The following is a 12,571-nucleotide window of genomic DNA, read 5'->3' on the forward strand; positions in this document are numbered from 1 at the left end:
GTTATTGAATGTTTAATTTAAAAGTCAAAATATCCCTCCGTGAAAACAAAACATCCTAGACACCTCAAACTTAGATGTATGGCCATTGCACAATGTACATAAATACGAAAATACTGCAGGTAAAAATCGACCAACCTTCCTATAGATAGCAGATTAGAGCATCTCTTTACTAAAGCCATTCAACTCAACTAAAATACTATCTGTATATAATTTTCAGCAATTTAACTATTTCTTAAAAAACAAGATATTACAGATCAAATATTGTAGATATACAACACTCTACTTATTTTATAACTTTTTTTAAACAACCTATAACTAGAATACTTATTACTACATAAGGCATGAAAGTCATGTGACCTGCATGGTTATTTCAAAGACATCCAGTAAACAATCCAGTATGTTATCTATGCAATTACAAAGTACTTATCTGGCCAGGAACACAAGGTATAATTTGCCTGCTCATTTCCTATTCAAGTCAATGGGACTTACACACACGCCTCAGGTTCTGGCGCTAACTATTGCTGATTTGACAGTTACCAAGTAAATGAGTATTTCAATTACATGATTTTTGTTTTGTAACTTAAAATATTAACGAGCATTACAACAAGGACTAACACCTAGACATACCATACAACAGAAACACAGGGAAAAAGGGAACGGTGGTTAGCCAACTTCTAAAGACTGAGTAGCTTCTCTTGATTTGCAGTTACATACAATATGTAGCACTTTTACAAAAATATAATGTAATGAGCTTTGAGTGGCCACCTTTCAACGCTCAAGAGGCAGAAACAATTTAAATCTTGCCAAGAGAGTGTGACATTCTGTACCTTGGGGGAGCACCCTGTAACCCCCCCCCCCATATTCCTCATAAGTATATAATTGTGATATTACATATAAAGCATGCCTTGTAAGGTATCAGGGGAAAGGTTAAGATCTGCTGAAAGTCATTTCTCTATCCATATATGTATATCAGTAAATGCATGTGATGTTATGAGAATTGTGTTGTATAGTTATCACTAAAACATGCTGTAAATTGGGGAATCAGCCAGATATTAGCTCCCAAAAGGCAAGAGCAAGGAAAGTAACCAACACCTGGGCGGGGTGTGAAACAACCCATCAACAGCCATTGTCCAGCAGGGGAGCTACAACTCAATGACTCACCTGCATGAGGCCACACCAAGGGGACTGCTTAACTTTGCCTGAAGACTCAGCAATGCCCCCCAGGCATGCCTGGTCTTGTGTTCTACAAGTACATGGAATGAGGGTATAAAACTGAACACAGGGGGCCCAGGCGTGGCCTTTTCTCCTGCCCCCACCTATGCTGCAAGCAACTAAGGGTATGTCTACACTTGCAGAGTTTTTGCACTGTAAGTTTCACTGTTGATAGGGAACCGGTGAAAGTAAAGCGCTGGTTTGTGTACTCACTTAATTCCTCAGGCATCAGAGTGTGTTTACATTAACAGCACTTCCATTGCTGATGAGAGCAGCGCTGTAGGGCAGCTATCCCACAGTACAGAGAGAGAGAGAGAGAGTGAGTGTGTGTGTCGCAAACACTGATAAGCTCCAGTAGCTCAGCATTGCTCCAAGCAGGGGATCATTTGCTCCATAGAGCAGGCATTGTCACCGGGCCAAATAAGTGAACACTTGCCAAGAAAACAGGAAGGGGAGTTTCAAAGTTCCAGGGGCTTTACAGGGGGAGGGGTGGATGTCTGTTTACCTGGCAGCAGAGCGGCTGGCCACAGTGGTCACCTAGGCACTGTGGGATATCCTCCGGAGGCTAAAAGCTGTGTAAACAGGAAGAACATGTCTTCACTTACACATCACTGCAAAAGCATCACCGGAAAGGGCTGTACGTCTCTCCTGGAGGTGGTTTTCTTTTTGCGGTGAAACATCTGAGTTTCACTACAAAAAGTCATTGGCAAGTGTAGACGCTCCCATGGTTTTTGCACAAAAAAGGGACTTTTTCCACGTTAAATGGCGAGTGTAGACATGCCCTAAGGCCTTTTCTACACTGCCACTTTTCAGCGCTGAAACTTTCTCGCTCAGGGCTGTGGAAAAAAAACCCTCTGAGTGATGCAAGTTTCAGCGCTGTAAAGTGGCAGTGTAGAGAGTGCACCAGTGCTGGTAGCTACTCCCTTTGTGAGGGTGTTTGTTTGTTTTTTCTCCCAGCGCTGGTGCCGCAACTCCGCAGCAGCGCTTTAACATTGGTAGTGAAGACATACCCTAAAACACTGAGAAGAATACAAGACTCCAACAGAGGAGATTGGCCCAGGTTTAAGGAACAAACCTGTATATTAAGGACTGCAATATCAAGTGGGGTGAGAAACTGCTTAATCTAGATGTTGCCCAGTCTAATAGGGTTGAGAGTTTAGACTCGTGCTTATATTTTATTTTATTTTAGTAACTAACTCTGACTTTTTGCCTATCACTTAATATCACTTAAAATCTAACTTTTTTTTTGGTCAATAAATTCATTTAACTGTTTGTCTTTACCAGTGAGTTTGTATGAAGTGTGTGGCAAATCTCAGGCTGGTGTATAACCACTTTCCATTGCTGAATTAATAAATTAATAAATCTGCACTGCCCATCTTGAGCAGTGCATGACTATATGTTCCTGAGGTACAGTGCTGGGAGCTGGGGGGATCTGGTTCTGGTGCCTTTCTCTGTGTGATTCATGAGTGGCTCGGGGAGCATTCATGCAATCTAGTTGGGTCTGGGGCTCCACATGCGGTTGTGCTGAGTGATAACAGCACCTGGAGGGGTTTGCTGCTGGTCACTAGCAAGGCATTGTGAGAGACAGTCCAGGCTGGAGAGAGTTAAGGGGGCATAGCGGTCCCACACTCCCAGGCTGCACCCTGGGGAGATCCCGTCACAGAGACAATGGTCTTTAATTTGTCCCTTAACAGACAACCCTGCCAAAGAAAAAAATCAGAAATCTGAATCACCACCATTAACTTAGTTAGCTTAAAGACTGATTCAGTATGCCGACAGGACAAAACAGACCCTGGATATTTTGTGTGTTCTCTCTGCTTTTGACAATAGGCTGCTTGAAACAACACAAACACCCAAAACCACTTGGACAAAATGGTTTAAAATGAAAGTGAGAACACATTCAAAATAAACTCAAAGTGTATAGAATACCACTTAGTATACAGAAACTCTAGATCAATATATGGGAATAAGTTAGATCTTAAATCACTGCATATCTGGCATTTAAGTTTCCCCAGAAATATTCACCTTCACAAAAGCAAGCAGGTCAAAGAGGCTCTCACAAGTTTGTCCTCGCTAAAGCTGATATCCTATGAAACAATAGATTTAATCACACGGACTGCAATATTTACCTATACATTTATTCATTCTGCCTTTCCCCAGGAGCTTTCCTTGTCTCCTCAGAACTTAATCACCATTTCTCACATACCCCACCTTACAAATGTATGTCAAGGCCAAATTTCTGCTCAAAGGAGACTTCAGTAGGTTCTTCTTCATAAACCACAAGCAGGGTGGATAAAAAATGAGTTTTTTTTAAAATAAAAAAAATCAGATTTTTATTTAAATTGGATTGATTTTAATTTAAATTATATTTTAAAAAAAATATTGTTTACAATGAGATCTGAATTTAATACAAGATATGTTAAGACCTAAACTTATTATAATATCTTAAAACGTAAATAAAAAAATAAATATGCTGAATCCATAAGCCTCTATCAAAAACTTTGAGTCAAAGGCTGCTTTTCTATATAAAAAAAGAATCGGGGGGGGGGGGGGGGGGGGAGAACATCTGACTTTTGAAGTCAAGCTTTGTAAACTATGGCACAATAGGCCATCTACTGTATTAAAGGCTTGATCCTCTAAGGGCAGAGTCGCAGAGTGTGCAACCAGAAAGAAGCAACTCTGTTGTCAAAGCAACAACACTGTGAGAAGAAAGAACAACATTCTTCAGGTTGCAGCCTCTACCGTTGATTTCAAGACCTGGGAACTGGAGAAAAAACTTCCATGGCTGCACATCATGAAAAAAAAAAAAAGACCCTATTTGGGAATATTTTTGAAGAAATTCCTGTACCTCTGGGTAAAAAACAAATATGCCAAATGTAAACAGTGCAACAAAGAGGTGAAAGGCCTGGTTGTCAGAATGAAACATTATGAAAAATACTTCTCAGAAAACAATGACTTTGAAGATGATATGGACATGTATCAACAATCTGGGTCAGCTGGTTAGTAAACTTATTTTTGCACCATTCTTATGGTCTACCTACCATGTTTTACTATGCTAGTACATTATATCTTAGATTGTCATAAATTTGTGTTTTGGGCAGATTACTTACGAATTTCAAAATGTTTATGTTCAAAATATATTTGGTATGTTAGTTTGTGGGACTATTTATTACATTTTTACTGTTATTGCTGGACTTCTGAAATTACTTTTTATTGCTCAATATGTTCCTAGGTGAAGATTTCCTGTTTTTTAAAAGTAAAGTTTATTAGGCACATATGAATTTTAACATTTAAAATTTTTCTTCCCCCCAGCTGTTTGGTAGGTTGCTAGAGATAAGGGTTTAAATAGATTTAGATAATCCTTATGATTTATTAATTATTATCCCTACATAACTAGGCTGAGAATAAATTATATAATTTTAAACAGTGGTACACACAGCTGCTGTAAGAGTCATCTTTCATTTACAATCTATTTGTTTTAAAGCAGCGCACTGAGTAGCACTCAATGAGTGACTTTTTATCATTTTGTTTCACGGTACATATCAGAAATAAGGGGTTATAAAGATTCATCATTTGTATGGTCTATAACTTCAGATTCATCTGCTGTTACCACCAGCAGTGCTTCAACTAAACATACGACAGCCAGTAAATTACTTGTACAAAAAATCCGAAACAAATCAAAACTTTGTCATCCAGTAAAACCATGGATGAGTTCATAACCAGGACCAACAAATTCCAGCAAGACTCCATAGATGAAAAGATTTCTTGGTTCATTTCTGCAACAAGTTCTCCTGTTCATCTTGTTCAGAACAAACATTTCATTGACATGGTTCAACCATTATCATGAGGCTATATTTCACCTACTGGATCAAACATTGCTGGATGCAGTGTCTGAGAAGGAAATTGAACAATGTGTAAAAAACATTGACAGGAAATTTGTTAGTATGAGTCTAGATGGGCGAAGCAACATATACAATTGTCTAGGAATATGTGCTTGTGTGACAACAGATGATGGCATTTATCTATCTTACAGAAACAACTGCTATATCAGGAAATGCCCATACATTAGAATACTTAAAAGTAGGAGCAGTAAAAGTTATAACAAACTGTGAACAAAACTTCAAGTGTCAAGTGCATAGCTTTGTCACAATGCTGCAAATGTAGCACAGATGAGAAGAAATCTAGAAGAAGATAATGAAGAGAACCTGAAACTTATAACACATGGGCACAGTGCTTATATGATGCATCTTTTAGCCAAATACTTAAATACAATTCCAGGAATAAAGGAAAATGCTGAAATTGCAAAACACTTCCATAACAACCCCTTTGCTTCAGGTTTACTGAAAAGAGCAGGAGGATCCAAGCTAATTCTTCGCCAATACATACAATGAAATTTAGTGGTTGACTGTTTTGAACTATTTATTAAGATCTGGCCTTTTCTGATGACAATTTGTGAAGAAAAATCATGACAAAATAGATGGAATTATCACAGTCAACATAGTTGAAATTGGACTAAAGAGAAATGTAGAAGATATGCTGAATACACTGAAACCTATTTCCGTAGGTTTCCTTGGACAAACTGCTGCTGTTGGAATTTGGAAAGAACTTCAAGAGACACTGAAGAAAGAAATACCCAACAACAAAGTTAAAGTGCAGGCAGTAAAGAAGCTGATGGCTGAAGCACTTACTCCATTTAGTTTTCTCTACAATATTCTCAACTCAAAGTACCAAGGTAGATGCATAATCACTCAAGAAGATACTGCTGACATGACATAGGTATCTCATAATCACCCATCAATTATGCCAAACAAAATAAATGTCAAAGACAGAGGTGAACCATTCATACAGTACATGTTTGTTGATGATGATGATTTAAAGATAGTCACACCACTGAACTGCTGGGAGTCACTACTTTAAGCATCTGGAATCAGAGTTTGGTGAAGTACTAAACCAGCTTTTCACTGCAGTATCTTCTTCTGCAGGCAACAAATATTTTCTTCATTTGGACTAATTAATTCAAAGCTGCAAAATGGACTGGGAGTTGAAAAAGAGGGAAAACTTGTCCTTCTCTTCAAGTCAATGAAAAAAACAAGGAGGGAGAGGATGAGATCTACTAGTTTTAACAGTGTGAAAAACAGCCTAAGTAACTTAGGAGGCTGTTGTCTCATTTTCAAGAGACTTAGGCGAACAGAAACTTAAACTCAAGTCACTTTCAATGTAGGCATAAGTGAAATTTTTCCCAGGCTGACATGAAATAATCTGTTTAATTCAATGACTACAGTTAATCCCTCTGTTCCTTTAGTAAATCATTTAATTGTAAATGTGAAACACATTTTGATAAGAAATTTATGTATCCAAAATGTTTGATTGTTAATAAAAATAAAGTTTATGCTGTTTTGTGTGTTTAAATTCTAATTACCATCCTAATGCAGCTTGACACTAATTATGAGCAAAAAGTTAAATGTCTAGTAAATAAGAATTTCATTCACCTATTTCTAACATACTAACAATGTACAATAAATAAGAATCTGAAAATATTAAGCTATACATTTATTTAAGCAATTAAATATAGTTATAGTGTACTCTCCTTGGTATCTAAAAGATGTACCAAATCTACTGTAAAGGCGCTATTTAGTTGTAAATCTACATGTTTTAATGGTTATATCAACCAATAAACATGCACCTTTTTTAGAAAATAAATGAAGTACAAATGGAAAAGTTATTAAGATCAATGATTTAAATTGAAGCTTTCCATTTGGTGATTTAAATCAATTCACCCTGCCCATGTCACCAGTATTAAGTAACAAGAAATTCCCTGTTCTCTTCAATTTTATTGTTGTGAATTTTAATCCTCTATTGTTTCCTAATCAGGGTGACAGTTATCCATAAAAGTTATTTTGGAACACACACACAGATTTCTGTTGCACCCTTCATCTCGAAGTACAAGAGTACACGTACATCAAAGTGCAGCCAACTCTTGAGTTGGCAGCAGTACAAAACACATGGCAGAATAATGGAGGGAAGATTTTGGACAAAAACACGTGGACAAGTGAAAAGTGCCATGGAATTTTTAACATGAGCAAACAAGATTTCAGCTTTTAAGGTTTTCAGTTTCTGATCTTCAAGATTTCTACAGCGCAAACTTCATAACACATTATGGGATTGTGAATGGCTGCGCAGGTGTTCATTATCTACCATGGTGTGATCCATGCTGTGGAAAGGTTTGAGAACCCCTGGTCTATCTGATTGAGATTAGTCCAATCTCTGTGTTATCTGAAAGCTTCATATTGAGGTGTCAAAGTAACATTCAAAGGTTATCAGATGAAATATGAATAATGTTAGTCACATGTGGCTGATAATCAGAAGCTGGTGGAGCTAAATTCCACTAATAGTGTCCAAATGATAAAACACTAGTAGCTATAATATGGGTGCATATTACAGATTGCCGTAAAACCTGCTACAAAGTGTCCTAACTATGGGTTTCAGGCAGCAGAACGAGCAATAATACAGGCCTCTATGGGATTAATTCAGACAGACGTGGGATATGGGGCTCTCTGCAGCCTCTGCTCTTTCTCCTTCAGGCCAAGCAACAATGGGGGGAAGGAAGACTCTGAGGCAGGAAGGGGTGGGAGGTTGAGCTGGGGAACACTGTGGGGGTGGTAAGGAAAAGTGGGGAGGAGATTTAGTGGTCTTAGGAAGTGTTTTTCTGGGTCTGATGGAGGAAGGAGTGGGTTTCTAAGTCTGGGGAGAGTATCCTCAAATGAGAGGGAGGATGACTCTTAGGTGCACAGAGGTTGTTAGGAAGTGTAAAGATTGAGCTAAAAGATGGACAGGAAGTGTTCCTGATCCTGGTTGGGGATGTTAGCAGAAAGGTGGGGAAGTTATTCTGGAGTAGTTTGACATGAGAGTTTGTGCGTATGTGTGTGTTTTATTTATTTATAGATAGTGGCTGTGGAGACAGAAGGATAAGAGCTAGATTGGAGGGCGAAGAGGCTAGGACTGGTATAACATAGTGAAGTCTTAGGCTACATGTACACTACAGCAGCTGCACTGTTGGAGCTGCGCTACTGTAGCATTTGTAGTGGAGACGCTGTAAACTGATGGGAGAGAGCTCTCCCATTGGCTTAATTACTCCCCCCCCATGAGAAAAAGTAGCTATGTCAGCAGGGGAAGCTCTCCCGCTGACATAGCGCTGTCTGTACCAGCTCTTTGGTCGGTATAAAACTTATGTCGCACAGGGGTGTGGATCATTCACATCCCTGAGTGACGTAAAGTATACTGAAGTAAGTTGTAATCTATACAAGGTCTTAAAGGAAGAAATATTTTTCTCTCTTACACAATCTTTTATTGTAAAGGATTTCAGTTTTTCATTCGGTAAGATGGAGGTTGGTGAGAGCAATGAGAGGCCACTTTTCTACCCACTTCACTGGGCACTTCCCTACCTTTTCTCCAAAATCATCCAGGTCATACGCTGTAGCATGTCCTAGTTTTTTCACATTGACAGTCTGGCCAACTTGCATGGGGAGGGTAGGAAGCTGGAGTGGGGACAGGAAAGGAGGATTTCTGGTATCTTTCAAGAACCAGCCATCACTGATTGTAGCTGATATTTTCTGTTTTGTTCCTTTCTTTCCTGCTGGAACACTGGTTTTCCTCAGTACTGTCAAGTTTGAATGAAGAACTCTTGGGAATCTAAGGGAGCGACACCCCGACCACCACCACAATAAAAAGGCTCTTCTTATAAGTCTCTTTGATTCTAAAACAAATCTCCAAGTTCTACCAGATCTCTGTGAAGACACTATGACATCCCACATTTGGCTTTGTGACAAAACATCTTCCAGCTGCCTATAAGTATACTTTTGGAAAAACATTCTAGAATACCAATACTGAAGCACTGTCACAAACAAATTATGGTTTATTTCTGTATAACACAACGCAGCTGGCTGAGTCATAGACAGTGGGATTTGAACCTGAGACCTCGATATCTAAAACCCAGAGCTTCTACTACATGACCTAAAGGCCAAGTTGTACTGGGTCAAAGCCTGTACCGACTCTAACTTCTGCTTTCCAGCCACTAGAGAGGGATAAAGTGCCACACTGAGTGAGTATGAATTACATTTGTTTGAATCTATGAAAAAATTTCAATAGAAAAGGAACTATTTAAAAAAAAAAAAAAAAAGCAAGAGTAGTACAGACCACTAACACAAATTATTGAAGCTTCTATATAGACCTATGAGGAAATTATTAAAATGTCTCTTATCTAAGATTGGTAACAATGAACCTATTGAAAACCTATGGGAAAACGGAGTGGTGTAGGGGCAAAGTACAGGGCAGAATTTTGCAATATCATGCAGTGCCCAATACATCATGGTTAAGGCTGTGGGCTTGTCATGGAAGTCACAGATTCCGTTACTTTCTGTGACTTCTGCAGAGGCCGGTGCTTCTGGCTCAGGGGCAGCTCAGGCAGCAGCTCAGGCTGTCCCTGCGCCAGATGCACCGGCCACTGCTGGGGCAGTCTCGGGCCACCCCCTCCCCCGCCAGCAGCAGCAGAGTTTGGGTGTGGGCAGGGGGCAGAGGGTTGGGGCACAGGACAGGGTGAGGCGGGCTTTGGGCGGCGCTTAACTGGGGGGCTCCCCAGAAGTGGTGACACCCCCTCGCTCAGCTGCTAGGCAGAGGCATGGCCAGGCAGCTCTCCACGCTGCCTCCGCCCAGAGTGCTGGCTTCACAGCTCCCATTGGCCGGGAACCGCGGCCAATGGGAGCTGCGGGGATGGTGGTTCCAGGCGGAGGTGGCCACGCCTCCACCTAGCACCTGAGCGAGGGGGGTGTCGACGCTTCTGGGGAGCCCCCCAGGTAAGCGCCGCCCAGAGCCCACCTCACCCCGTCCTGTGCCCAAACCCCCTGCTCCCTCCCACACCCAAACTCTGCTGCTGCAGGGGGTGAAGTGTGGAACCAGGTAGGGAGCCTGCCGGCCCCGCCAACCCTGGTCTGTGACTTTTACTAAAAATAGCCATGACTAAAATGTAGCCTTAATCATGGTTGCCCTCTCCCCACTCCACTGAGATATTTGAACCTTGTTATTTGTGTCTTACCAGTTTAAAACAAAGCTATTGAAGTTTTAAATATGACTGGGCGTAACCCTCTGCAGTGGAATGAATCCAAAATGAACTCAACTGTACAGGAAATCCAGAAATCAGCCACACTTCAATTGAAGACTTTAATGAACTATCTAATGTAAAATATCGTAACATTTTCATTATTTCCCCCTCCAAAGTGTCACATTTCATTGTTTCAAATTCAGAAAATACAGCTGATATGTACAACTGAAGATACATACTGTAGCACCATCAAGCTTATTGGATCCTAACTACACCTCTACCCCGATAGAACGCTGTCCACGGGAGTCAAAAAATCTTACCGCGTTATAGGTGAAACCGCATTATATCGAACTTGCTTTGATCCACCGGAGTGCGCAGCCCCGTTATATCCGAATTCATGTTATATCGGGTCGCATTATATTGGGGTAGAAGTGTATATAGTTTGAATGAGCCAGCAGCTCCTCCATTTTTGAATGGATTAGTTTAATTTGCCTTTTAGTAAAACTCTGAAACTGATATTAAATGCTTTCTACAATGATACCCTTAAAAACAAACTGTCATTAAAATAAACACGAGCAATTTAAACTTTTAAGATAAACAGTTCAAAAGCCCAGTGCTAGTGAACAACAATTAAGACACTCACCTGTATGGCTTATCAGAGTTATGAATCCGTCTGTGATTTCGTACCCCAACATATGTTGTGCTTGTGTAGTCACACACATCACATCTATAGAGTTTCTGGACTGAAGGCTTATTCCCTGTACACAATAGATTTAATTGTTTTAGAAATATGTTTTTTCTACTATAGGAAGTTCTAGGATGATAGTTTTAGCACTGAATAGAATTATGAAACATGCATTATCAACATTTTGAAGTGATATTTCAACACTGAAGCAAACTAGAAATGGACATCTATACATAATAAATGTAAATTTAGTTTACCAGTGCTCTTCTGCATGCTCCCTGCTATTTATTAGAGCTATTCATATTTTAGGAAGTACATTCTCCCTCACAATCCAGCCTCTACCCTTCCCTGGTTCCTGCAGTCAGATCATAATCTCAGGTTTGTAATATTATGAAGTGATGCTATAGAAACTCCTGGGCTCAGCATTTTCACTGCACTGCAGAATCAAGTCAAAAGAAAAGGTAGGCACTAAGAAAAAAGAAACAATTAACAACAGAACAAACAAAATCAAAAGCTTCCTGAAAAAGATCTGGCTAGGAGAGCCATTTTATCTCCTACTCATACTCCATCATCATCTTAAAAGAGTTTGGGATATTCAGATTTAGGGTATGATATAAACCATTAAGGAGATAATCTAGATTTTTGTAAGAACTAAAAAATGAGTGTAAACAGAGGAAAATATTAACTTTTTTCAGTCTGAAATACCTAAGTATTTCCTTTCTGGGACTGACCTCTCAGCCAATGTAAGACATTTAAGCTGTGCTTTTCTTCTTGCAAATACTGGAAGATAGTTCAGATTCATCAACAAGGTTCTGGAGCTTGGTTACAACCCTTCCATCCTCATACCAAGTTCTTATTAGTAGATTACATTTAGTAATACCTAACTGTGTTAGATACATACATGGGACTTGAAACGACCAGGGTGTAGATTACTGGAAAACTTTTCAAGTGGGACAGAGAGGAATCCCTGAACCAAAGTCATCAGGTAACAAGTTTTCCATTCTGGATCCTGACGTTTCCTCTATCTGAGACTTGTGATGTGGCAAGCAGAAAGGAAAAGTTAGCAGGAGGGAGAAATAGCTACGATAGAAGGGAGAATGTCCCCTGTCCCTAAAAATAATAACCGATTTTGAGACCATGAGTTGGAGTACCTTCCTGCTGAAGGATGCTTCCACAGAGGAGCAAAGGTCAACCTTCTAGACCTTTATCAACATATGCTGATGTGGCAGATCATGTGGCAGCCATACAGATTTCCACTGTAGTGGATGATGCTCTTTCTGCCTAAGAACCTGTGTTGAGCGGTCTCTCATCCCTTCTGGACTGGTTTTTTTGCAGTTGAATAAGAATCTAGACATTTTCCTGAAATGGTCATTTTTACTAAGATATATTTTAACAGTACTTCTCATATCTACTACATGCCATACTTGGGTGTTGAGAACTGGGCAAATCAAGAAAGGATGATTTCCTATGAAGTATGAAGGAAACTTGACCTGGAAATGAATGATTCTGGGATTCAAGGACAACTTTGTCCTTGGCTGAAGACACAATAAGTTTCAAATTTTGTAAGAACAGAGATTTCA

The 12,571-nt window shown here is 39.8% G+C and overlaps 1 protein-coding gene across 1 annotated transcript in view; it reads right to left on the minus strand.

Moving 5' to 3' along the window:
• Window positions 1-12,571, minus strand: part of ZNF507 (zinc finger protein 507) — a 40,307-nt gene that overhangs the window by 10,213 nt on the left and 17,523 nt on the right. The window contains exon 4 of the mRNA XM_065416820.1: window positions 10,950-11,064. Coding sequence (XP_065272892.1) covers window positions 10,950-11,064 — 115 coding nt within the window. The remainder of the gene's footprint in view (window positions 1-10,949; window positions 11,065-12,571) is intronic.

This window comes from Emys orbicularis, chromosome 14 (genome assembly GCF_028017835.1).
Source record: "Emys orbicularis isolate rEmyOrb1 chromosome 14, rEmyOrb1.hap1, whole genome shotgun sequence".
NCBI lineage: Eukaryota > Metazoa > Chordata > Testudines > Emydidae > Emys > Emys orbicularis.